General features: G+C 44.9%; 1 protein-coding gene across 1 annotated transcript in view; it reads right to left on the reverse strand.

Moving 5' to 3' along the window:
- LOC131282524 (ankyrin repeat domain-containing protein SOWAHC) overlaps nt 1-27,307 on the reverse strand; it is a 104,984-nt gene that overhangs the window by 17,977 nt on the left and 59,700 nt on the right. The window contains exons 6-7 of the mRNA XM_058312016.1: nt 7,441-7,530; nt 7,254-7,259 (exon numbers count right to left, since the gene is read on the reverse strand). Of these exons, the coding sequence (XP_058167999.1) occupies nt 7,254-7,259; nt 7,441-7,530 (96 nt within the window). The remainder of the gene's footprint in view (nt 1-7,253; nt 7,260-7,440; nt 7,531-27,307) is intronic.

Here is a 27,307-nt window from a genome sequence, read left to right on the forward strand (position 1 = left end):
CATTCTGCTCCAAGCTTCGTCCTTCCGGTTGCACCAATTCCCTCCCCGCAAACGAGAATCTTACCGGACGCAATGCACAAGAGAGCTTGTCGCACGTTCGAATGCTATTCAAACATAAATAAATAAACTCCAACATCAATTGGAAACGGGGCTTCGAATGTTTCCTTCGAGCGAGGACCTTCCCCGGAAGTCTCCGAAGCCGAGACGGCAGGACGCTTTCCAACCATTTCCCACCATTTCGTGGTATGTTTGTCCGACTCTACCAAAGTCCTTCCAATATCTGTCGTCGATCGGGCGGTTTCGGTTGGTCGATCTAACACTCACTCATCACGTCGATACATAGTTTGACGTTCAGTTGCTGGGATGTCGCTTCTCTCGAACGTTGATGACGGTCCGTTCCTGTTGGCTGATGGCAAACAAATTCATCTAACCGTAGCCTTACAAACGGGAAGATTCCGCTTACCGGCACCTTTTTCCGACCTTTCATTTCATTTGCCCTCACCGCCGCGCTCCGTTTGCCATCCGTTCGGTATCGTTTTAATAAATGAAATATTTTATGTGTATGTTGCGCCCACAAAACACTATTTGCATTGTTTTGTGTACAGGCGAAGGGGGCCCCGGGACGGGGGGCACACTACACTACCACCGTTTGGTGACAAAATGGGAAATGAAAATTTCCAATCAAAAAGCTCCTCCCGGGGCGGGTGGAAACAGGTTGTGAACAGGGTGATTTGAAGGGCAGGAATGGGAAAAGCTCTGCAGTAAGGAGGATCGAGTGTCGTGTTGTTTGCGATTCCCTTGCCGGCTGTCGTACTGGCGCACTACAGATTGGTTTACTTCACAAACACGCCATGGGAAGGTGCTTTGATGTGCAGTGGAAGATTGTTTCGTGAAATGTCCATCCTTCATCAGGGGAGGGGGGTGATGTTGTATTTGTTGGAACGATGTTCGTACAATATTGAATTGATTTATCACTGAACATTTATTTTGCAACTTACTAAGGACTTCTAATTAACTTACTTTTTCTAGATTTTCGTTTTCTTTACTAGATAATTTTTCTATGCCAAGTTTTTTTAAAGCAAAAATTTAGTAATCAAACCTTCGTTCGAAAAAATGTTAAAAAATACAGTACGCATAATTCCTATAACCGCCCCACCATTTCGTTGAATTCCAAACTTACTGTTGATGGTAGAAGTTTTATATTATTTTTTTAGGATTACTTCCCACATTAATATCTAAGGAATCTTGGACAGGCGATTTTTCAACTGGATTTGCATTTTGGAAGAGGATCGAGATCTCCAAGCAACCATCAGAGAAGAATGGCGCAAGATATCGTTAGCCATCCTGTAAAATCTTCAATGTTGAATCATGTTTTTAACGTTGACGTTGACTGCCACTGACTATAAGAACATTTTTTGAGATGAAATTTGTTCATAAAACAAATAACGAGGTCTGTTTTTAACGAATAACAAATAGACTAAACATCCACAAGGATAAATTTTTACATTTACTATATACAGCCTACTTCTATATTAGTGCAATGTTATATTAGTTTCTTGGCAAGATCGGATTTACGTCATTGATAATCAACATGTTAAACATTTTTGAGAAATATCTAACAAACTTGTTGTAGATTTTTTAAGGTGATTAGTATCATGAATTGAAATAATATTTTGCTGTGATGTTAGGAATTTGCCGTTGTAATACAAAAAGTCATGTCATTTAAACTGGGCACGGCACAAGGCAACAGTGAAAATCTCACGAAATGAATGTGATGAAAGGGAAAGTAATCTGAGAAAAAAAATACAAAAAAATACTTCGTTCATCAACAGTAAATTTAGAATTTCGAACAATACGGCCTGGCAATCCAAATATATTTTTAAAAAATGAAATCCAAAGAAACGGTGGTGCGTTTATTGGGATTTCGCACACTGTAAACATTCATCCTTGGTCCAGCCGTTATTGCCTCAGATGTCACCAAAATCACTCGCTTCTTTCTCACTGCTGAAGGGATGACTGCTGCTTGCGCAATAATTTTCCCCAGGTGAAATATATCCAACTGCGGCACGTTTCCCGCGGATGACACAACACATTCGCGCTAAACGGGCATCAGAGGGGTAATGCATACATTGAAACCAGGGAATGTAGGCGCAATAATAAAAAAAGAGAACTACATTGCAACCGATTCCGGCCCACGGTTTCGCGATCCTCCAGAGCACGTGCGTGTGTTTTTGTGTGTGTGTTTGTGTGCTGTTAGCCGTTGGTTTTTGCTGCTCCGTGTGTGGCAATCTTGTAAATTGTAATGCAACAATGAACTGCAGGCGGGTCAACGCGGGCCGGGCCGGACAGTAAGAGGGTATGATATGATAAAAAAAGCACATCGTGCACACGCTACAGTTATGAAACTTTGTGGTAGGTAAAATAGTAAGCTACCAACGCCGACGGTTTTTTTGTTCCTGCTTCCTTTTGCCCGAGTGAAACATTCCCCGGTCCCGACAGACGGCGGGAGTGGTGGAGGAAAGCGAATTCTCGACATCGGACTCGACATGAGCGACAGACAAACGATGTAAGCCTAGCCATGACGTTTCCACGCCCGGGTCAATCCGGGAGGAGAGTAGTAAAGCTCGTTCCCCCCGGGGATGGGCTGCAGGAAGCAAAATAAAAATGTCCTCCCTGGGAGAAATTAACAATAAAATAACAAACTGCACAGCAAAAAAAACTGAAACCCGCACACAGGTGAACCCGCTCAAGATGGGCAGAGTCCGTGCGATCGGTGGTTCGGTGTTTGGGTAGAGCTTTCAAATGCTACTGCCACGATGTTTGCGTCTCTGTTCGTCCCGGCACGTTATATTTATTCTTCGCTCCACGATTGGACACGATCGCGGGGTTTTTTTTGTCCCCCTCCAGTTGGCCACGAGAAACAAAATAAAATCCCGAGGAGAAAATAAAACTCACTTACTATGCAACCCAAGGGCACCCACGGAAGGACGACGACGACGCCGTATCGCCAGACCATAAACCTCCGATATCAGATAAATAGTGAAATATTTAGTCACGACTTTCCTCCACCGAACGCTCCACCGGTGGGAAAAGGAGGATCCGGGTTGGAAAAAAAAACTACGTACACACAAATTCAACGGACAAGAGCGCCAGGGAGCGCTCACAAAAACAAAAATACAGGCAGCACAACACGACGCACGCAGCGGGCGAACCATCGTTTGGAGTCGCAAAATTAAGGATTCCTTGAGGGTAAATAATTAAACAATTTTATTCAACAAATTAGTTTTTAATTCCAACCGGGAACCCGAAACGACGCTTGATCGTAGCGTTCGGATCGGAATCCACGTACCGGCGGTTTGGTTGTGTCGTACGAAATTATGCGATCCATAAGCAATCAGCATAAAAGTACAGCATGATCGTTCGGTTTTCTCCACTCTCCCCAGCCCGAAGCCCGTAGCGACGCGTACTTGAACAATAGTTAACATATCAGTGGTCCGGTTGACCCTTTTCTGGCCGGTCGCAAAGCACAATCGTCGATGCACATAACCGCGTGTGGGTGCGGGAAAGTGCACCGCCGAAGGTCACGGTGACGATGCATTTCCCCGATGGAATGCCGCGTTCTCGGTGGCGCTAGAATGTGAGACGATTGCGCGCTTCCTGGCGTTGCATTTATGCACGGCACACACCAACAGCGGTGTGTGTCCGGTGGCCGGTGTGAGAGTCGGAGTGGCTGCCCGGTTGGCAAAATATTAGTGTAACATCATGTCGGAACCGCGGGGCCCACTGTCCACCCTTTTCGCCACGCTCTGTAATGGATAGGATAGGGCAATAAAAAATTATTAATATGCATGCATAATTTTTCACAGCCATTCAAATTAGTCGCACATAAACAATTAAGATAATGTGTGTGAGCGGTGGTGGTGGTGCTGCTGCTGGCTGGTGGCAGTGCCACTGTTGCCGATGGGCATTTCCCGCCGGATCAGCGCCCGGTGCCATCTGTGGAGAAGTGTTTTCCCTTCCACGCGCTGGAAAAGAAACAGTCGCTGGGAAGGGATGCATTTAACGTTCTCGCGATTTCGAAAAACCTCGAAGCCCTAGGAGAACGAATGCGGTGGCACAACACACAATGGCATATGAAGAGGCCATTCTTTCGAGCGCGGCATAGGTTATGTGCGAAAGAGTATCTGGTAAATTATTAGCTCATCGTCCCAGAAAACACGATATGGGTCATTAGCCTATCGTTTACAAGGGTAAATACGGTACCCCGAATAGATGATTAGCAGTACATCTATAAAGTTTATGCAAGTTTTCTTCTACGCGAAATGATCATGCCAACGGTTTGTTTACGATCGGCGCCAAGGTACAATGGCTCATCCAGAGAGGCTGTTCACGAAGATTCACGAAGAAATTAGAAAAATTTAAATTTGCCAGCATAGTGAATGAGAGATGAAAAGAAAGATATTATTTTAAAAGCTGTAGTAAGATGATGCAGCCAAAAGAAAAGTTTCTTAAGATGCTGTTTGCTATGACGTGCTACGGCAAGGCAAACAATTAAAAATATACCAAAAATCTGAATAAAATAATGTGTTTTCCAGTTATTTTAGTCCGGTTAGTTTTCAGTCCAGTTAACTAAGATTCTCCCAATGTCTTGTGGCTCTTGTAGTATAATAAAGTTTGCATTAAAAAAAAATAGACTAATTTTAACGACTTTTCATGAAAAAACGGAAAACGCTAGCAACTTTCTGTTAAAAGCAAAATAAAGAGTAGCATTTTTAAAAATTTAAAACAATTTGACAAATGTATCATTTGAATTGAATCCGCCGTGGCCAAAACATTAAACCAACTACGTTTGATTCATCCGGCTTCATCGCGACCAAAGATTATTTAAAGCCAGACGGCGACAAGTGGTAAAACACCCTGGTACTTTATGTTGCTTTTAAAGCTTGTTACAGTATATTTTAAATGCTTGGGGTCCATAAACTCCCATAGAACGCCATATCGTGGCTAAAAACCAGCGAGAAGGCTATGTACAAAGCTACTGTTCTTCCTGTCAAGACTTCCGGCTTTCCGGAATGAAGCATCTTTATCAGAAAACATCATAAAGAGTACGATCCAGTGGTTTGGACATACCTGGCCACAGTAAACCCAAAGAGTAATTGAAATACTCCACACTGCTAACCCTTCTTATGCCTCTCAACTACAACCAATCGAAAAAATATAGACAATTCTCAAAGGTAGAACCTATTCCATCATTTTAAAGTCCAAACAATTGTATATGAAGAAGCAATAGTAGCAATTGGATATGAAAAATACACAACAACTGAAAAACTTCCCTATATGACTTCGACTATGGCTAAAGTTTCGGCCAAGTGCCGTATGGCCGCCTTACTGACTGTCGTAATATTTTTTCAAAATACTAAAGTAATGTAACTTTACAATAAAATTTACTTCATTCAATAAGATTTGTTAACTTTTTTCTTATCGCCGAATAAAATTTGTCTATTTTTTTTTAATGCAAACGTAACTACAAGTCATAGATAGATCTGCGACACAATTGTAAAAGGAATTATCAAATTAGAAAGTGAAATGATTTTTGAAATAAATATTTAGTACAATCCTTCAGATGGTGTTTAGGAATAAAACCAAAAAATGTTTGGGTGTGGAATTAGTACATCAGTTCATATTAAAAAGTAACATATCGCCGATAGTATTTTCTCTACCGATCATTCATCAAAACCTCATCTTCTTCGCATCGGTCCGAGCCACACACGATTCATTTCTTGTACAAATTCATCATACTTTCATGGAGTCGCACAAAAAACACGACGGCAACGAAATAAAACAAAACCAGCAGCCCACCAAACGTGTGCGCATTTGATCGTACCTTAATCCTAATGCCCGCAGAGGATTTATCGCCAAACCAGTCTGCTCGGAGGGAAATAAATAAAACCAAAACCTCCAGCTTCCGACCCGCAAACGGTAGGCGGATTGATGAATGAAGCTTTGATTTTCCCGCGGCACGGTCTCAATCCGCGGCAACCACCCGGGCCCGGGGTTCATCAAGCGTCCGGGTTATCAGCACCGAAGGATCTCCGGACCTCCGCTCCGTCTGTAGCATATCAAATGTTTATGATTTGACAAGAGAATAAAACCGAAAAATCAACACACCGCGATCGCGCACCGTTCCCCGCAGCCGTGGCGGCATTTTCGGGTCTTATCTTTGTGTAGTGGTCCCCTCTCAAACCGAGAACCTGGATAAAAAACAGCGTTTTCGGGACTCGGGCTCGGTTTCCGACAGGCCGTCCGTTCTCCTCGCCAACCGGGACCCGCCGACCCGACCGATCGGGTGATATTGACCACGGGGAAAACCTGCTCTACTTGAGGCGATCAAGGGTGACCCCCTGGTTTCCATGTTTCCACTCCGCTTTCGTTTTCCATTTTCCCCCGTCGTGCGCCACTATTCCTAGCCCGAAAGTGACATTTCGACTGGGAGCGTTCGGCTAATTAAAGCAAATGTCTTTTATACAGTTCCGTTAATGAAATTATAAAAACTAATTAGCGCGCCCGAAGCATTCATCCACGAGCTTGCGGCCAGCCTTCACCTTGTTCTGTTTTCCGTCTCCTATTTTCTAAATTTGTTTGTTTTCCTATGCTTCGCCCCGAAACTGTCGTTCGGATCGCCAGATGTGGGATGAAAAAGACGCACTTGGAGAGCTTGTGCGGTTGGCGGACCGTGTTCTTCTCACCTCCGGGCAGTTCTTTTTAACCTTAGGAGTAGAGTTTTTTTTTTGTTTGTTTTTATCTGTTTGACTCCACAAGGACAAAAAACTTTCCCAAAAAGGCATCGCATCGAAGAAAGCCCCCCTGCGAACTGGAATGCGCGAGTGTTTGAAAACGTCCACCGATGGTTTCCCGATATCCGCTCGCCGTCCGAATGCGAGGCCGGGTAGCAAATTAACGAGTGTCTACCCCATTTTATGCCACTCTTATGAGCCTATTTTAATGGCCTTGGGGTTTGGTAGAAAAGATGAAGAAGGATTGGGCAGGGCTAAGTTCGACTGCATAGCATAATTACTCGTTGCTTCTTCATCAGCGCGCCAATGGTCCAAAGATGATCACGATTTGCCGAGACCCAGCATTCCGCCCCGCCCCGGCTCGCCCCTTAGGCTAATAAAATTTAAATATTCCCCATGAGTGCTGCTCATCAGCTTATCAGCATGAGCCGGTGGCAGTGATTTTTGATGGCTACTTACCCCGTTCTAGCGAAAGTGGTGATGATCATCAGCCGGCGATCCATCGTCGTCGTCGTCGTCGTCGTCGTCCGGAGGGCGCATTAAAAGTAGAGAAGCACAGAATGAAGTAACATAACTCAACATTAGCAGCCCCAGACACGGGTAAAACATGCATGTTACAAGCTACCGTAAATGCGTTCGAACATACCGTTCTGGCGTTGACATCGGCTTTCAATTTTCCCGCCACCAGCTTGATCACGTCCTCGTTGCCGTGCTTCGCCGCCCAATGGAGTGCCGTCTAGGAAAGGGAAGGAAAGGTGGACAAAAAGTGGGATAAATTATTGCAACGTTATACGAAATCAGCAAAACCCATTACATGATGGGTAACAAATTTATACCCTTTCTTCACTTTCCACGCCGTTGGGATTAATTATTGGCAAGCATGGAATAGACAAACGGCACCCTAGATTGATTAAGATCTTTAGAAGCATCGAGTGAAACCTTTTCTTCTGCTGCCATCCTTCCAATACTGTTCCTAATTTTTGATCATCGCATCATCATCATCATCATCATCACTAGCAAGATAAGTGCACTTGGGATGCTCTTTCACGCTCTCCTGCTGATGAAAAGATCCGAAACAATTCCGCCCCAGAAATAAGATGCGGTGCCTTTTGAGATATTAAAATGCATAAGCTCACCGCCTTGGGAGGCTTCGGTGCAGCGATTAAATTAACCAAAACCGTGCGTGTAAGTGGTGGGGCATGCAAGTCTCCGTGGCATGCACAAACGCCCTCTCGTCCGGGTGGCTTTGATTATAAATTCGCATATTTACCCGAACTCCAATTATGGTTACACTTGTTTGTACACCGGAAACACATGTACTGTGAAAACGTTTTGGGTCGAATTAATCGGATAGAACGGACGGACGCTCGCGGGAGCCACGGGGACGCCTAAGCCTGGACATTTCCCATCGTTCACTCTTTGGTTGGATACATATTTTCCTCTTCATAGCATCACACATCGATCAAAAATGCTAGCACCGGTTTCGGCACTGTTCCGACAAAAAACATTAGCGTGCCACGGGTCCATAAATCCTTCAAATCAAAAGGAACCACAAAATGTGCACCTAAACCAGGGCACCCTAAGACGACGATAACAACGGACGGAGATAGATGGATATCAGCATGACCGGATCGGAGGAAAAACAAAAAAAAACGCATCCCTATCGACAGGTGGATCAACTGCTTTGATCGTGGGTTAAAAATTCTAAACAGGTCCGTCTTTGCTTGCAATCATAATACGGGTGCATTTGCACCAGCGAACAGATGCAGCTCCTCTGTCGGGTGGCATAAATTATCGACATTAGCGAATAAGTGGTTGGCTTGATGTGGAGCATTCTAGCTGTTATTAAGGACCCTCACTCACAGCTCGTAAAATGGCCCATGGCAAACACGTTTTCGGTAGCGCATTTCCTTCACCTTACAACATCTGTTCTAGCAGCTTGCAAGTGAAGCATCGCGAACGGTTTGTGAGTCATAAATAATCAACCGGTGCATTTGATGTGGAAGAAAAACAGGATTATTCTAATCTTCACACCTATTTGTAAATAAAAAGTGTTATATAAAACCATCTCGAAGATTTAAAGCTAAAGCTATTTTAAATACCCACAAAAATAAATAAAAAAAAACGATTTTTTCGATTCTAATTACGTAAATAGGCCAACCCAAGCTAACCTACACCACGTGACGCTAACCAGAGTTGGAATTGACATAACAATTGCTCACGACGATCGATTTGTGAAACACCACGCGTAACGATCGTTCCAATTGATAGTTGGACACGAGGGCACGATTTAAATGCTTCGAATCTTATTTCTATTTCGATGAATGGTAACACGTGACTAGTGACAATTGTGCGTTAGCTTAGCGACAAAAGGCTCGTGAAGTGCGTGAGAGATAGTCTGAAAAATAAATTGGAAAACTGTATGGTTCGTTTTTTAAATAACAAAATTTGTAAACTAAAATAACTTCAAACAGTGTCTTAGAAAAGCATAAAAATAAGACGAAGAAAAGAGCTCTTCCACAACAAATCCAATGAAGATATTCAAAACAATTATGGTCTTGTTCATCACTTTAAGCAACTCTCAATGGAGCTCCATCGCTAAAGACAGAATTTTAATTCCCTTAGTGGACGAATTTCTCCGCTCTAGACCGAAACCACCGAGCAATCTCCAGCCGTCCTCCCCACTGGTCAGCTACAACCTCCGCCCAGCAACATCGCCTGCAATAGCAACAACAGCAATAATGACGGCAATTACGGGACGCGATAAAAATCACTTCCAGGGCACATATAAAATGTTAAATAGCTTCGCTTTGCGTGCTATCCTTCGCGATCGCTTCATCGCGGTCGGCGACGACGAGGGGGGTCGAGAGGGGTTTCTTTATGTTCGCTCCCTTTTAGAACGCCGTAGCACGCCGGCGGTAGGATCTGGCTCTGGCCCACGGGTGAACCGAAGGCGCACACAAAAAAAGGGTAAATAATGCCACCAGCATACATATGAAAAGCGTGACCACATTAATCCAATCCGCATGGACGTGGACGGCAAGGTACACGCACAGGCGGACGCTGAGAAACGCAGGAGCATAAGCGTATGCTGAAGTGAAAAATGTTTATGCTCACTCTAGCACCGTCAACGGTTACTAAGTTTGCTTTTTATTCTCCATGGTTCTCCAATATTTGGGTAAAATTAGAACGTTTGAAAATAACTTTGAATAGTTCTAGTCATAGGATTTATAATCCTCCCTGTGCTCGAAAACCCTTGAAGTCTGTGGGAATATAATGAACAGCGAAGGTTGATTGAGCACGCAGCGACTCCACCGTCACCGAAGGCAAAACACATTCGGGGAGCTTTCGCGAGGTAAAGAAACGTTATTCATTTCTGAATGTTGATCCACGATTATCCAGCATTAACGGCCCCCAAAAGCAGCCAGGATCGATGGTGCCTGCTCGTACTCCGGAGCTTCCAACTACAACCCAAGCGCCGGGAGCTCGTGGCGACACAAGGAATGTGCTTTTGCATTGTCGACTGTCTCATCGGATTTCGGCGACCCACGGCTCCAACGAGCGCGGCTGTCGGCTGGGAGGAGGTAGCAAAATTTTGCAATTGAAATTGAAGTTACACGATGCGGTGGCGCCAGCGTGCAACAGTAGTGGCGGTCCTCCTTCCCGCACGCCCTGGCCACACCTCCCGAGTGACAAACCGGGTGGGACAGCTCCATCTCTCTGAGGACGCAGACGGGACAAACTGTTCGGTGCGGTAATAAAATAAAAAAAAAACCCGAACCAGCCCACGAAGACGACGTTGGTGGCTTTCGAAAAGCACCCAGAAGCACAAGATCGAGCTATCTGGGATCTTCAAGGATAATTCTGGTTATCCAGAGGCTGCTTTCATCTAAATTTGTAGGTAACATAATGGCATCAGAAGCGTGTGTGATATGGGAATTTTTCTGTGCATGGTGGTGTATAAAAACCATCAAGAGCCAGAGCCTTGAATAGAGAACCTACTTAAGCAAGTATGAAAAATATTCCATAGATTATACAAACATAAAGATTGAACAATCAAACAAAGACTTCAGTAACCAGAGCCTTGAATAGAAAACAAACTATAGCAAAAAAGAAAAATATTTTATAGATTTATAATAAAAATACAAAGATCCAGATTCACTTAGAAACAAATAATGATCTACAACAACAAAGTAATAACCAATATTGATTAAATCAAAACTGAGCCAAATTAAAACATTCAATTTAATCATAAAGGAAAAAAATTGTATTTGTTATCTCTTTTTAGTTTCTTTGTCTAATGAGTTCAGCAAAATGTATAAAAGTGTAAGTACAGTGAGAGAGTACAATGTAAAAGCCATGTAGAGCAAGGTAGCATAAGTAAAATTGATAAATTCTTTGAAACCAAATACGGCATGAGATAAATGAAAAATGAAAACCAATGATACGGCCCCTTTCGCCCCATGGCTAAGAAGGGTGCATTCCTTCGCCCTCGCCTGGCAAGGTGTTTGCAGGGAAAATGGTGATTTGTAAAAATTAATATCACAACAAATAATAACATATTGCCGAGGGGCAGCGACGAAGGCGAAAAACCCATGCGATTTACTGCCATCGCGGGAAAACTAACATAATTTTCGGCGGCGAATAAAAACGTTACTTTCCACCGACGACATAATTTATGTTTATTAGCGAAAAATCTGTTCGAACCCGTGTATTGTTGTCTCAATCTCAAACGTTGTACCGTGTGCTTGCGTTGAACCATTTTGTATGCCGCTTCCCAACGCTTGTCTCCGGGGTAAGGTTAGAGAAGGTTTCGTTGCTTAACAACATGTTGCTTTCCCTATTGGCGAAGATTGGCGAGGGAAAAAGTTGGCCCGAAAGTGTGTGCATTCTTCCGAAGAGCTTTAGCAACAACTGGAGTAGATAAACCAGCATCGGATGCGACAGTTTTCCATTTTTTTTATTCCGGTAAGGAAGCAAGATATTGGCATCAGTAGCGACAGCGGCACCATGTACGTCCGTAGGATGCGCTACTACGAGCGGCCCTCGGGAGATGCTATCAAGATTTGTATTCAAATTGGACCAATGGGACAAGTGTGCTTGGAAATGAGGGGTGGTGGTGGTGGTGGTGTTTGCGTCGAGTCAGCGAAACGGCGTTGGCCTCCGAATTTTGGCAGAACAACTTCAAACCGTGTAACGGTTCGGGGTTGAGCGGAACGCGTTTTTTTTCAATACATTTTTTTTCGTCCCGTTTGGTTTGTATGATCGTACGTGTGTGCTACTACAAAGTGGATGCGTTTCTGTCGAGATGATTCGAAAATCAATTTGTTTGGCCGTAAGTTTTGGCCCCGACATCAATAGGGCTGCCTGGGAACACGCGAGATCTTGTCACCAATTGGTTTCGATACATGTGTTTTTGTCATTTCGGTGAGTGGTCTTTTTTGCGTTTTTGCGATACTACCTACTTTTTTTTTTGGAAGGGAAAAGGCATCGAACTGTGATGGCTTATTTATCGATGCTAGTTATCGTTTGACACTGCGCACTGAGCCGTTTTTTATTGTATTTTATAGGAAAATAAACCAATGTTAAGTTAACATTCCTAAGGACAAATTCGACCTTTTTACAAATACCTAAATTTAAAAATTCCATTTTTTCTTCGCATCTAATTTAACAGCTTGAGCTCGCGTTTTCGCTGAAATTGACAGTTCAAACCGATGAATCTCTCCGCTTGGTTGAAATTTAAACCCTTCTGTCGGGATTTAAATGTATTTTAAATAACGCTACAAAACACTTTCAGCACTTTTTCTCCGGCCAGCACTGATATTCGATCCCGTTGAGCGTACGAACGCACCGCTTCAGGTGATATTTCAACCGCGCTCTTAAACGTTTTCTGGTGAATAAGAAACGACGATCGAAATGTCATTGTTTTAGCGACGGTGCCTCTCAACGACGCACCGAAGATTGGGTTTTCCTTCTTTTTTTAATGTTTTGCATCGGTTCGTTTCATGTACCGGAGGCGAAAAGTAAGCACCCGCCGGAAAGAGTGTTCGATATTTATGCTCGATGCGCGCGAATGCACACCCGGACATCTCACCCTCGCGAGGTTAACCCGGACCACGAGGCGGGGAAGGTTGCCGAAGGGTGGCGTATTTGTTATTTATACATATAGCTTTTATTTTTTCACAGAAGCAGGACACAATTTTAAGTATTCTCAGTAAACATAACTTTTCGACGCGTTTATGTGGCAAATATTCCAAATACGCACGCCCCGGCCGTACCCCGGGTTTTTCGTTGCGCGTGAAGTTTAAGCGCAAGCCCGAAACTAAAAGTGGTAAGAAAACCGTTGGAGCACCGAAAAGGATAGTTCCCGGGAAATATTTCCTTTGTCCCCGCGGAGGCGAGTGACACAACAGTATTTCCTCATGTGTGAATGTGTGTGTGTTGGAAATGGCCAACGATTCACGATCGAGCGCGACATACTTTGCCACGGTCGGTTATTTATTTGACTCCATTTGGGGGTAGAAAATGAGCCGAAAATTGCCAGCAAACTACCGGTAAACGGTTTCCGTGCCGCCTTTTGGGGAGGGGAAGCGGATGGGGTCGTTGGCAAGATAATCGATTTCCAAAAGCATTCTCCTCGATATCAGGACCACCTTAAGCCTGCCGTGTCTAGTGAAGATTGGTCACTATGCAAAAGGAATATATATCCGTACGTTGCTCATCCGTTGGTCGGAATTCCTGAGATTTGGAGCTGCTCGCAGTTTGGGGCTTTGTGGCGCGCCGAGCAAGAAGAACAAACGTCCGATGCAAAAGAAGCGCAGCACATTATCAACCGTATCAGTTTGCTACCTTACTTCACGGAGTTGTGTATCTTTGTGCGAATTTTGTCCACGGCTTGATCTGAACGCCTTTGTTCGCCGTCTTCGCCCGTTTGCCGCCGCCTCGTGGGGACGCTTTTCGTTCACGTGTTTGCTTCGTTCGGTGAGACCGGTTCAAATGCAACGGAAGGAGCTACAACAAAAGAAGAAGGTAAGTACGGTAGAAGCACGAAGGCAGAAGGTACCACCGAGGGATGGACAACAGAAGCATGGCCGAAATTATGCTCCCATTTTATCAAAATTTGTATCTACAAGCAATTTATTATCAGTGCGGGTAAAAACGCAGACCCGGCTAGCGGTAGGGCCGCAGCGTGACGATGCCCACGGTGCGCTGCAACCCGAAGCAGTGTACCAGGGGGGAGAAAACCTGAACCCCGATCTTCCCGCTTGCGCAAGTCTGGTGCGTGCACCGATGGGAAAACAATAAGTTCTCCCCCGGACCGTCGCGCGGGTTTCCCAAGCTTGCAAGTTTTCTTTAACGCATCGCGAAGTGGTCCGTTCTCACACGGTGTACGCGTAGCGCACGGTGGTCAAGATGTGGAATCCGGTGCACCAGAAGAAACTGCGGAGCGTCATCGGTAATCGTCGATCGTACTGCACACCGATCCGATAGAAGAAAAAACAAAAAAAGGATCGTCTTCGTCCCGAGGCGGGAAACGCGAAGAACCCGCAAACCAGATTATTGATAGAGATCAGCGAATCGTAATAGGGATCGTTTTTCTGTCGCTGCGCACCACGACGATCGTCTCAGTTTTTCCAGCGTACACATCCCTCCTCCACAGCTCGCCCTGTGTTCGATGATAGTTTTATAGCATGAGAATGAAATCAAATAAACTAAATACTCACATACTGCACACGTCCACCGCGCAGCAATGCATCCATCCCCGGCCGGGAGTCGTCGTGGCCAAGCCGTTCCCCGCAAGATAGGTAGCGTCAAGTGGCCGGGAGATGGTGGTGCGCAATGTTTCGGTGTTTCGGGCGCCCGTATCAGCAGCGGTATCGATTTCCAACGATTCATCAGATTTATGATCGGTTCAGCGCCGAGGAAAACACACGCGCATCCGCGAAGGTCGTCGTCGATGGGGAGGAGCGGCATAACCGGAGCCGGAGCAGCGTGCAACGAAGAAAGAAGAAAATACATTTAATAATTTATTCCATCATACATGCGTCGTTTAGGGTTATGCGTTCGGGGTTGTTGTTGTTGCGCCTTCTTTAATGCTTGCCCTTGCCCGTCGTCCGTCGATTCGCGCGATGGTCAGTCGCGTCCGTTTCCTGTTTCCTGTGTTGGGCGGAGGGTTTACACGACTGATTTCTTTGAGGATTTTTTTCCTTCATTCTGACCCTCTGCCGTTTGCGGACACAGCATTCGCGATCGGCGCAATTGGCGCCAACGTAGGCATTCCGAATACCCCCGGGTCGTTAAGTATTAACTAAATGAACTGAGGATTAATTTATTGTAACTATGCGGGATTTGAATTATTGCGAATGAAAACTAAAAACATGCTCCACCGGTACACCCGACGGATGCAACATAGAATTCCCGGTGCAGGGAAGCATGTGTGAAAATTTTATGTTGCCAATAGCTTATGCTAGTTCTGCTCATCATTTCGACTTATGAAGGTTTTGTTGGTTTAGGAAACGTTTACGTTTACGTTTTCCCTGGAATTAATCTTAACTGTCGAGTAAGTTTGTGTATTTCATTAAGAATAAAAACAATGACAGTCTTCTCATATAAGGCCTCACACAATTTCTTCAATTATGTGTCCTTGCGTCGCCATTGATCAACACGAAAATCTGATGTATTGGTTTGCTCACGAAATAGTTTTAAATTTCCATCCTCGTACTTCCCTCCGCTCACACTGGCGCCACTCTACGCCACGATTTGGATCGGATGTATTAGTAACAATCGTGCCTTGTTGAAGGAACTTCCCAGACCGAACATACACCCGCAACTTCTGAATATCCGAGCGAGTTCCGTGATTCTGCTCTCCCGGCCAATAGCAGTAGCGCAGCGTCCCCGAAAATGTTTACATCCATTTCGTGGCCCGACAGAATGTCTCAATTTTAAAATAATTTTGTCTTCATCGACCCATCGCACGGGGGGTTTGGATTGCGGCCAAGACCCCCGGGCCCATGGAACGATCATGGGTAGGAGGCCGCTTGTCGTGCGCTGCTGCCGTGCGGGTTTTTGATCCGCAAATCTACCCCTTATCTCGCCCGTTGAAGCTTGCGAGCGGATTGGGCTCTCGCCGAAGATTGTGCGCTTCCATCTCGATATCCCGAACCGGCAGGCCACGACAATCCGACCCGCGGCCACGGATGACAACGTGCCGCCAGGCAGTCGGCTGGGAAATGATTCTTTAATTTGGCATTGTCCGCACACGGTTCCGAGCTTCCAGAATACTTGCGCCGTCCGATCTGTGTGTGGCTCCGTTCGATTGGGGGACTTTTTTTTTCTTTTACCCTCGGATAGACCTCACCGACGCCGACGGTTTTGTCGAAGGACCCGCGTTCGTGCACACCGAACAATCGTTGCCAATCGGTAGGGATTGCTGGGAGGCCGTAGGCTTCTGATAATCTGGGGCCAATTTATTTGTGACCTTATTCGAAAACAAATAAGGGGCACGTTTGATTACAAGCCCGCCGTATGTCGTGATGGTCGGCCGGCGCTTCGCCAAATACCGGCTTATGGGAGCCGGAAAAAAAGGTCCAAGAGCCGAATGATCATGATTTTGAATATGCGGCAGGGAATGGTTTTTGTTTTTCCCCCCGGTTGGTGACATGTTGGCGAATAGTACCGAAATTCGGTTTCCGAACTACTGTTTTCGGAGCTCATAAACGATCGTCTACAGTACGAATTGTTTTAAGTACTGTACTAAAATTTATAGCCAACATTGATTTAACATTACACAACAAAAATATCTATCCATTTGTTTTTTAATATTTTACTCAACCATGTAAATTTGGGTGAAGACTCGGAGGTTAATAGCACAAGGACTAACTACTCTCGGGAGTTGAACTCACGAATCACAGAATGAAGGATTAACACCTACCAATTATGCTACAGATTTAAGTCAGTAAGATACTGTAACTGTGCTTTGACTTTGTTCCAAAAATTTTTGGTTATTTAATACCTTCAGATGCTCATTTCTTTATCATTAAGCTCTCGTCCTGCTTCAGTCATGAGGGTGTCTTAAATTCCTTGGAAATTCGTTCGCTCTCAGTCCTTATCCGTCGCCATTAGCAAACTCCACAATTCATTCATCCGATCGCGTTGCGGAACATACGGTTTCGTTGATTCTGGTTTCCCCCCGCCCCGCCCTGACTCGATGTGGCGAACTTTGTCCGCTGATGAGATATGACTGTTGCGTCGAAGAATCGTCGAAAAGAAAAGTAAACCCTTCAGCAAAACCCAGCAAGCAATCCCCGCCCGTTGGTAAGCCCATCTTGTCAATATATCATACGCAGATTGGAACTGACTTGGAACTACACACAAACTCACACACACATCCATACACCCCTCTACCATTTGGTCCGGCAATGAAGCATGTCGATCTGGCGTCTCAGATAGGGACAAGTATTTCGTTCGATTTCGGCAATTTGTTTCAATCATAATTCTTTAACAACAGCGGAAAACGACAACAACCGCACGGGGGAACAAAAAAACCAAAAAAAACCACCAAGCGACATACAAATACACAGCATCGCAGAAGAGCATGGAGATGACCGGACAGATTCTCTATCACTGTCCGGGGGACTCGCGACCGGATCGAAGGCTGGCGAGACTTATGCTGCGTGCACGCGGTTCGTACCATGCCGTGCCGTGTGCTTTATCTCCACCACCGATCCTTCGCGCGCCCAGTCCACGCTCGGCGCAATGCATACCGCTGTATATTTTTGAATGAATGAAAATGTTTCCTTTCATTCGCCAGTGCGTACGCTGGTGCGCAGGGGGAGGAGAACTACGGGGGAGGCAAAATGGAATGGAAACAGATCAAGAAACCCAACAACAGGTACAGGATGATTGAAGATCGGAGGCTGGAGTGATTCCTCCGAAGGGCAGAGCGAGAGTGAAGATATCGACCCGGGCAGGACAAGATAAGCCTCGCGTTTCGCGGTTCCGGGTGGGCTTGGGTGGTGGTGACGGGACACGAGACGATGCGGGCAGCATTCGACGACGACGACGACGCTGGCAACTTTCTTTCCTTGGCAATAAATTTCAAATTTTGGGCTGGTAGAAAACGGCAGGTGGTGACTAGTAGGTGGCTTGACCCCATGCCACCAGCCGAAGACGGAATGACATTTTTAACTATATCTCTCTGCCCTCGCAGAGCCTCTCGCGCGCCTCGACTTCGCCATGGAAATCGCCATGGATTGAGCCAACAGCCAAGAACCAAAACGGACGGATCGGATACGGAACGAAAGCGAAAAAAGTCTCGTTCCACCCGGGGGGAAGATTGTTCCTGCAAGATACTCGTAGCCTTTGGAGACCGGCAACACCCTGGCGACCTGGCGACCACCTCTCCGATCCCCCACCAGCATCCCGAAGACTGACTCCGCGTGCGTGGCATGGAGCATTCCTGGGTCGCACCTCGCTGGAGGAGGGATTGAAACATTTCGCGCCAGACGGGAAGATATATTCTTCAACTCTTTTATGATTTCCTAAAAACAAAGTCAAAAGATTTTTCGTTCCCCCCACTTAGCCCACCCCCCTTCATTGCCCTTTCGCCGCTCCGTAAAGAACACACGAAAATCCAATCCACCATCCACGTGCCGCACGGACCAGCGAGTGTTCTGTCTGAGGACGGACTTGCGACGGATCATGTGGCAAGAACTTCTTCCTCTACCCCACCCCCTCAACCACCCGCGCACGGTGAGTGAAAAATCATTCCCGGTGAGCCGCGGGAGATTAATTCACAAACATGTTTTAGGTATTTTTAAACGACCGACCGAATCGACCGGGACCGAAATGCACGGGATACTTATAATACGATTAATTAGATTGGATTAAAAATTAGTATAATTTATTCGGATTATCCCCGGCGGTGGCGGCGGTGGAGAGAAGAAGTGCAGCCCCCAAAAGCCGTCGGGTCAGGTCCGAGTTCCCGGGAGTGAAGACTGAGCCGTGCTTAAGCTAGATTATTATTATTTCTAATGTCTCTTATCGACGGCCAGTATCGGCGCACGGTAGCCTAAGTGGATTGATAAACGGGAGCAGGCGAGGAATGGTATCGGTTTCTGTCCCGGGACTCACGAGCAAGAAAAGGTACAATCCATCATCCTCCCAGGCATCTAGTTCGGGAGAGTCAATCAGATCGAGAAGGATATTTTTCAACCCGATAATCAAGCTCATGGTAAGGTAGGTTTATTTGCATAATTGCAATGTTTCTCCACATCTTTTTTGTGTTAAAATACCGACGTTGTGATAACAAAATAATAGTATTTGTTTAAACTCTTTAGAGAAATGTTTTCATTCTCCCACCAAACTACAACAACTGCAAAATACTCTACAACGTGTTGATAATACAACAGAACATCTATCTGAGATCGATCATTCTACACACTACATTTGTCGCTACTAAGCATAGCATATTTGTGTCCCAGCTGTTGTCGCAATCACAAGCAATTTATCTCGGGTCCACTCTCTGTTTGTTGTAATACCAGTAATACCCTTAATTTGGTCTTATTATCCAAAATTGAGTTTCCTTGGTTCCCGAACCCTCGCAGCGCGCTTGTTAGAAGAATAAACTAGGTGCGAAGGTGTAAAGAAGAGGAAAAATTACTTACGCCCTTTTGTCGTAGAATTTACACATTGTTAACGTTGTCATCGGGGACCATCGGGGACCATCGGGGCGGGGCAATTCCGGGGTGCATCCAGTGTGTTTTCCGACGGGTTGTGCGTGTGTGTGTGTGTGTGGGGTGTTTTTCGTCGTCCAGCGATGTCCACCGTTAGAAGACAGCGGCGTTCGAAGGATTATGATTGACCATCATGGGTAGCGTCGTGACGGTGAATTGACAAAAAAAAAACACAACCAAAAACGTTTGGGCCCATTTCGAAGACGATCCCGAGATCGGTTGAAATGGACGATGGCAGAGCACCGGGAAGTTGTTGTTTGATTGTTCGCATTAGATAGAACGGGAAATTATAGGGTGTTTGCCAAAAATAAAAATGTCCGAGGGCCCCGGCGACATTGCGGAAGTGCGCCGGCGACGTAGCGCAAGATAGACATCGGCAATAGGAGCGCAAGGTGATAGTGATAACAAGCGAAGTGAGTGGGGTGGAAAAACAACGCGGGGAACATGCCAACACGCAGCGATCCGAAGAGGGAATCATTACGGCGACATAGTATTAGTATTATCATTTTTGTTTTTTCAGGAAGAGCCATTTCGTTGATGTTGTTCGTCCGTTTGATATTTAGTTTGATGGATATGCACACGATCATCAAAGGCCGTTTTTGGGGGGCCACGAGTCGTTTGTGAAAGATGCACATCCACCGGGCACCGGGGTTGAAACGGTTTCGACCACACCGGTCCGGTTGGAGAGCGCGCGACGATGGCGAAGATATTGGGAACAAGGTAATTTATGTTCCGAAAACGAAAGCGCCACCAGACCGATGTTTGTTTCGTGTCGTGAAAAGTTTGATGTTGCGGATGTGACATTGTGTTTGCGGGTTGATGGTTTTTTTTTGTGTGTATATTTTCGGGACCCGATTAGACGATGTTCCGTGCGGGCCGTGGCCGCAAGTTGTCGTTGGCGACGGGTGTGGGCAGGATACACGTTCCACGGAAGCCGTTAAGCATTTGTCGATGAATTTGTTTAACATGAAACGAAAGGAAGAGAAAAAAAAAAGAACGTCAGTGAAGTGGACAGTGAATGGAGAGTTGAAAGATGAAAGCAAAAGAAACATATGTAAAAATTCAAACAGCAAATAAGGATATCTTCGACGGTATCTCGCTAATAAAAGCTTCGTTACAAATTATGAAGGAATCAGGAGATTTGACAAATTTATCGATTTGTAAATATTTGTGAAATATTCGAAAGAAAGTTAATTGAAAACGAACGAACCAACAACTAAGTACCATATACTACATACTATTGAAATTTCACGTAGGTTAATAAATAGATTAAGTCATCAAATTGAAAGTAATAATAATTGCACCTTCATACTCTCGTCGCAAATAGCAATATTTGATACAATTGTTCCCTCAGACAACGAAAAGGTCATTAATGCGTTTTTAATGAGCTTTTTGAAAAATTTATGACACGCTGTTCCGGAAGCTTCCAAGCATAAAACACATGCTTGTTATGCTTGCGATACCGGCAATTTAGTTGGAGTTTGGCCTGACAATGCACATATATCGTTTACAGTAGGTATTTAAGCCAAACAAACACAAAAAAAACAAGAACAAGAAACACACAACCAAAGAAATATCGTTAACGACTCTGTTCGGTGCTAATTCGTTTTAAATTAATTACATCCAGGCTAAGCCACCGGGTCGGGTCTCCTTCGGGTCCCGGGGAGCGTTTGTGTCCCTTTTTTTTATCCTGCCCTCGCTATCGCCCTCGTTTATTTATTTGTTTTGTAAAGTATGCACGTAAGGGTGCATCATCCACTTATGAGATATGGATAATTTGTAGCTATATCTAAATGGCTTTAGTTTAAGAATGGAGCGTGCTCATTTCTACATTTGCTCCCCTTCCCCCCTCTGATGGTAGCGCGGTGTTGGATAAGAAGGAAAATGTGTTAACACACGACACACATGGCTTTGACCACAAGAAAGGTGGAACGACACATGGATCAGACTTAGCGGCGAAATGCATCAGGCGTCCGGAAGGTCCATAAAACAGTTGCACCACTAAGTATGATGACTGTATCAATTTCAGTGATGATAGTTGAGAAGGAAAAAAAATAATAAATTGAAAGTGAGTGTGTTTTGGAAACAATGACAAATGGAATCATTATTAATAGAAAAAAAGTTATATTGAAGATAAAATAGTTTGAAAACAATAATCCATGGAATCATCGTTGTCAATATAAAAATTCAAACAGATTAATAAAAGTCTTCTAAATAACAGAAAAATGTCTGGAATGTAACGAAGTGGAAAAACAGTAAGTTCCTGTTCACTAATCACATAATCAATAAACGGTTACAAGATAGATGTTCCAGAACCACGGCCGGTGCGCGAACACATCGATCATCGCCATTCTAGCCCTCGTCGTGTTCGTCGTCGAAGAAAGCTGCTGACAGTGCACAATTTGTACCATTTTCCCTTACCGTGCTGATGTCCTGCAAAGAAAGAGAGAGAGAGAAGGAGAAGAGGGTGAACAAAAAATGTAAATAGGACACCATGTTTCGAGCGAATCAGAAGCAATCGGTATAGAAATGTCCCCAAATGTGCGTCAATGCCCCCCCTCTCTAGCGTGGTCTGTGTTCCGTCCTGCCAATAAAGTGTAAGACAAATCACCTGATTACGTGTTTATGGAACTGTTAAAACGATCCGATCGGGCTAGTGTTTGTCCGTGCACCTTGTGTTGTGGCCCCGAGAGCAGCACTTCGTTGTTTTGTGCTGTTCAGTATAGTGTGGTTTTTTCTTCTATTTCACAATCCACCATCCCTCTCTCTCTCTCCCTCTCTCGGGTTCGACATTATCCTGCCGCTTATCTCGATGGTGGATCGTGCGAGATTGAAATATGGGAAAATTAATTTAAATTCATATTTTTACGATTCACCCCCGCGCCAAATAGCGAGCGAGAAATCTTACCATCGACGTGAATATGCATTGTGTTTCCTCTGTCGGTTGGTTATGCATAAAAAAGCATAACGGCCATGACAAATAAGCTGAGCGGGGAAAAAATACACGTAAAAAGACACACACCGAAACGAAACTAGGATACGAAAGCCGAGCCCCGGGCAAGCTAGCTCTGGCATGGCAATAGTAATCCAGTGGAACCAGTGAGGTCAACCCGGGCGAGATGGAGTATCAGAGGGTGCGTCGTTCTCGGGCGAAACACACGCACGTCCGACGCGGCACACAAACAACAACTCTATATATTTATATTGTGCTGAAATTTATTCATTGTAAATTATTATATCGAACCATGTTTAACTGGCTAATAAAGCATTTAATTTGACTAGAAATAACTTCATCGTCCGAACGAAATGGAACCCGAGCCTTTCGGTTGACGTTTGGGGTGGGAGGGGGGCTTTACGAATTCGTCACCACATCCGTCTGCTTCACCTAGATGATTGGCTCGCGGAGTGTGACCGACTGCTGGCGCATGGGAGATGCATGGCGTGCGTGCCCGAGCAAGCGTGTGTGTGTGTGTATTTATGTTACGCCGAGTCCGGCTCGGGTTTATGAGCCTCTGCTTATGGCGACGAATTCTCCGGGACACCGGATTATTGGCCCCGACGTGAAGGTGAGTGGTTTTCTGCGTTCTTCCGAGCCTTAACCATCACTGGCCTCCTCCCTCCCCCTTATCACGTTCCCCTCTACTAGCCGAGGCTGGTTTCGTTTATATGGCCGGCAATTTAGGTATAACAGTGTTTTTCTGGCCTCACAACAACGATGTTTATGTTTTATTTACATGAGCAGGCGTAATAAAAAATTCAAATTTCTTCAGCGCAGCAAACTTTTTCATATTTATGAAACAGCAACGTCACAGCACCGGCCAGGGAGAAGCGCGTCCGGGCGAAGCAATGTGGCCACACCGCGAGAAGTCGGTGGAGGGCTTCGAAGAAATAATAGGTGTCGGGGCACATGTTTTGTGGCCTTTTGAACGTGCCAATAGGTGAACCGGGTCCGCTCTCCAGCCGGCTAAGACGTTTGGGACAGGTTACGTTGGGTCCAAGCCCACCCCACCAAAAACCCGTAGACATTCCTTCGGAGGTGGCCTTCAACGATTAGTCGAATCCAGCAGAAAAATGCAACGTCAATTAATTCTAGCTTAGCTTAAGAAGTGGGCTTGTATGTTTGTGTGTGTGTGTGCGCGCGCGAAGGCCAGAAAATCGTTTTATTCCTGGGTGTCGAATACCACAAAAGGCGAATCGAAGGCAAAACCCACCTAGAACCAACCACGGACCGAGTGGACCAGGTGGAGATGGGTTATCAAATTGTGCATGATTTATGATCAGTTTAACCACTCGCGGTCCCCCGAGCAACTCCCATTTCTCCAGATCCTCATACACTTGTGGTCCATAAAAAAATAGGTAGGAATGGGGCGACAAGAAAGAAGTGTCAATTCATAAATATTTGATTAATGTCAAAACTCTAATAGAAGCGGAGGTTCCAGAGTGTGCTTTCGGGGGCCTTCGATTTCGGCAATGATTAATATTCCGATTATTCTAATTTATTCTACGATTTTACGGCCCCGGCCACGGTGGTGGTACGCCAGATGGCTCATTAGAATACGCGTCCAGGCGGTTCGGGGTACGGATTGGCTTTTACCACCGGGGAGCTATTTTGGTGATTGTCTCCAGCGACGCGTCTGCGGGTTGATAACATACTTATTAGATACAATAGATGCGAGGCAAATATTCGAAAAGAAAGGACAAAATCAGCTCCTCAGTAAATCAGAACAAGTTTACGAGTTGTCTCTATTTTAAAGCACACAATAGCCTTTAAAAATACAAGATATACGGCGATGTCAGTCATCATCACGTTTAATTGTATTCCAAACGGATTAGAATTCCCAAAATATTCAAGAAGAAGTTACACACTTCAAATGCTCTCTTTTTCCTACATTTTAACACTTTATACTTTTATTCTTCAGCTAATCAGATACGACAGAACTGTCGTGGTAGCGCTACGAGATACGGATCAATGTGAAACGATGCTTCCCCCCGAAAACCTTCACACCAGAGCGTCTTCGTGCTCATTTCGCTACGTTTATCGTATACTTTAGTAACGGTTGAGTTAGTTTTCATTTTCTTTACTCGAAGTGTTGTTTTTTTTATTTCCAACACCAACACCACCAAAGACAGCACACAGATCAAAGAGGAACATTTTGTCTTAATTATCCACATTTTGTATGAATTAATTGTTTCGTTGTTGGTTTTTGTTGGCGTTCTCACAAACGAATCCAAATTGCTACACGTCAAATAATATTCATGAAAGCGATGCCGCGCGAGCGTCCACCGGGTGAAGAAGCTTTCCGAAAAAAACAACCGCCCAAGCTTAGAGAGTGGAAATGCAAGTGAAAACACTCCCAAGTGGAGGAGGGGTATAGAAAATATCAAAATAAATAATACAACCCGGAAAAGCCACCAAAGGGATGAAAACAAAAAGAGTTGAGCGACGGGTTGTGAGTTAGTGCGAACGGATCGACACAACGGTTTCGGTTATAAATATTTCATGCCGGGCCACTTCGTTATGGAAGCACAATTTTGAAAACATTTTTAACACATTTTTATTAAAATTCTTGCACTCTATATTTTTTCGCCGCTAGATTATAAATTCAAATACCGGTTAAACATTATAGGGAAGAAGGGTGAGGATAACGGAGCCGTAAGCCGTTTGCATTGTTGATCATCCTTAGCACGGGTACGATCAGGTTGATCCGTGTCGTTTCGCACCAGAACGGAAGTTATCGCTACCGATCGGACTAGCATAATGCTTATCATAATATTTGTACGCATTACCGAAGCTTTAATATCCAATCTATAAGGGATCTGTAGCGAGTTTCTTCGCAAGGGATTGGGATTTCGGTATGGTGCTGGAGAAAAAGGCGAAGGAAACGTAATGGCAGTCCACATGTGGACATAGCCATTTTCCCGCCGCACAGCCAGACAACAGAAGTCACGAAACGGTGGTTGGAAAACGGTAAGATTACATCATTTTACTGGTAATCAAAATAATGATTACATATTGATGAATGACGATAATTTAGGTGCGTTCATAAAATAAACCTTTTAAGTAACGTATCCATTATTTATTTTCCTCACCCTTGCGCTCGAGGTTGGTTGCATGATTGTGCCATGTTGTTGTCGCTTATGCGAGACAGAACTGTCGTGCAAATACATTATACACACACACACACAGAAAGGTCGGTCCGGGTCCCTGCAGCGGCAGAAGTGCAATTCGTTTTGATGTTTAATCAATTTTTACTTAAACAAACTTGCTCCACAACGCCAATCTCGTGAGGCACCCTATTCCTTCGTGCTCCATCTCCAGCCAACATCTGGACCCTCTTTGAGAGGCTCACCGGTGCGAACCGCATTGTACGTGCCGTACGACGGTCCTATGCGACGTGAATGCAGTTGCGATCAACGCAAGGCGCGTATATGATTGAGAGAAACATAAAAATTAGTCAAAATCGGTTATAGGTAGTCGGGTGAGTGGAGATATTACGAGCCATTTTCGAACCTGCTTTGTTATTAACCTCGAGTGCCGAAGTTCATTCCACGGGTGCACAAAAGGGCCACCAGGTTTCGAGGCGGCGAAAGGTGAATTTCGGTATTCCCAGAGGCGCAACTTTATAACCCCGTTCACGCTGGGGGTTTAGTAAACGGTTTTAGAACTCAATCAGCGTGAGTAGAAGTCAATCAACATTCCATTAGGAGAAGGATAGGCCCAGTCGATGGGCCCCCAATATGGACAATTTGTCGTTGAACACTGGACAAAGCTTGGCAAAACAACAAACGTTCTCCTTTTTGTACAATTTCATACGTAATTTTTCGAAGAAAACATTGAAATAGTAAATTTCGTAGAAAAAAGGTGTTCATCTTTTAATCATTAAAATACAAACAAGTGACGCATTACATTTTCATGACATTCAACAGAACAGCGGGAAAAAACAATAAATAATTCAGGACAGCTTGGTTTTAAACTATCCACTGCACAAAAATGCAAGCGACATGATTAAGTGTTTTAACACTTTCGAACGGCATGAAAAATAAAGGAACACGAATGAAACACTAAGCTTCGCAAGGGCAATAAACTGCCCGCACAAAGTTGCATGCCAATAATTGTTTCATTAAGTTGATAGGATCTGAAGGGCAAAAATGCGCACCATATGCACCGCAGAGCAGCAGCAGGAGAGGCACCATAATTGGATCGATCGTTGCATCGTCCACCGGTCCATCTTTGGGGTCGCCAACTATCAAATGTAAATATTTTACGTACACTTCGTCACATGCCTGCGCCGTGCGAAGTAGCACCAAACGCGTGTCGTAGCGCGAATGCAACGCAGACGACGTAAACAAAAAAAAACAATCGTTGCATCCATGCATTTCACTTAAAACCCCAGACGCAAGCAGCAGCCGCAGCAGGGGCCCAATTTAAATTGCTTTCGTGTAAAATAAATTACAGCACATTCACGAATGACATCTTTCGCTTTCCGTGGGGTGCGGAAAAGAAAATTAAAAAATAAAACCAACACACGACCCCGGGGAGGGGGAGGGGAGAAGGGGGGTATAAACGATAAATAAGTCGCATATCGCCTTCGGAAGGTGCTTCATCGGCTACCGTTTTCCACTTTACAATGGGTGGAAAAATCGATACCATGAGGAGCATAAAGAGAAAGCTCCAAAGGGGGCAACGAGATGGGGGTCGTACGGGAAAGTAGAAGGACCTCTCAGGTGGATCTCGACTTGAGAGTATTTTTATTGAAAATATTTTAATTATGCCGAAAC

The sequence above is a fragment of the Anopheles ziemanni genome, chromosome 2 (assembly GCF_943734765.1).
Source record: "Anopheles ziemanni chromosome 2, idAnoZiCoDA_A2_x.2, whole genome shotgun sequence".
NCBI lineage: Eukaryota > Metazoa > Arthropoda > Insecta > Diptera > Culicidae > Anopheles > Anopheles ziemanni.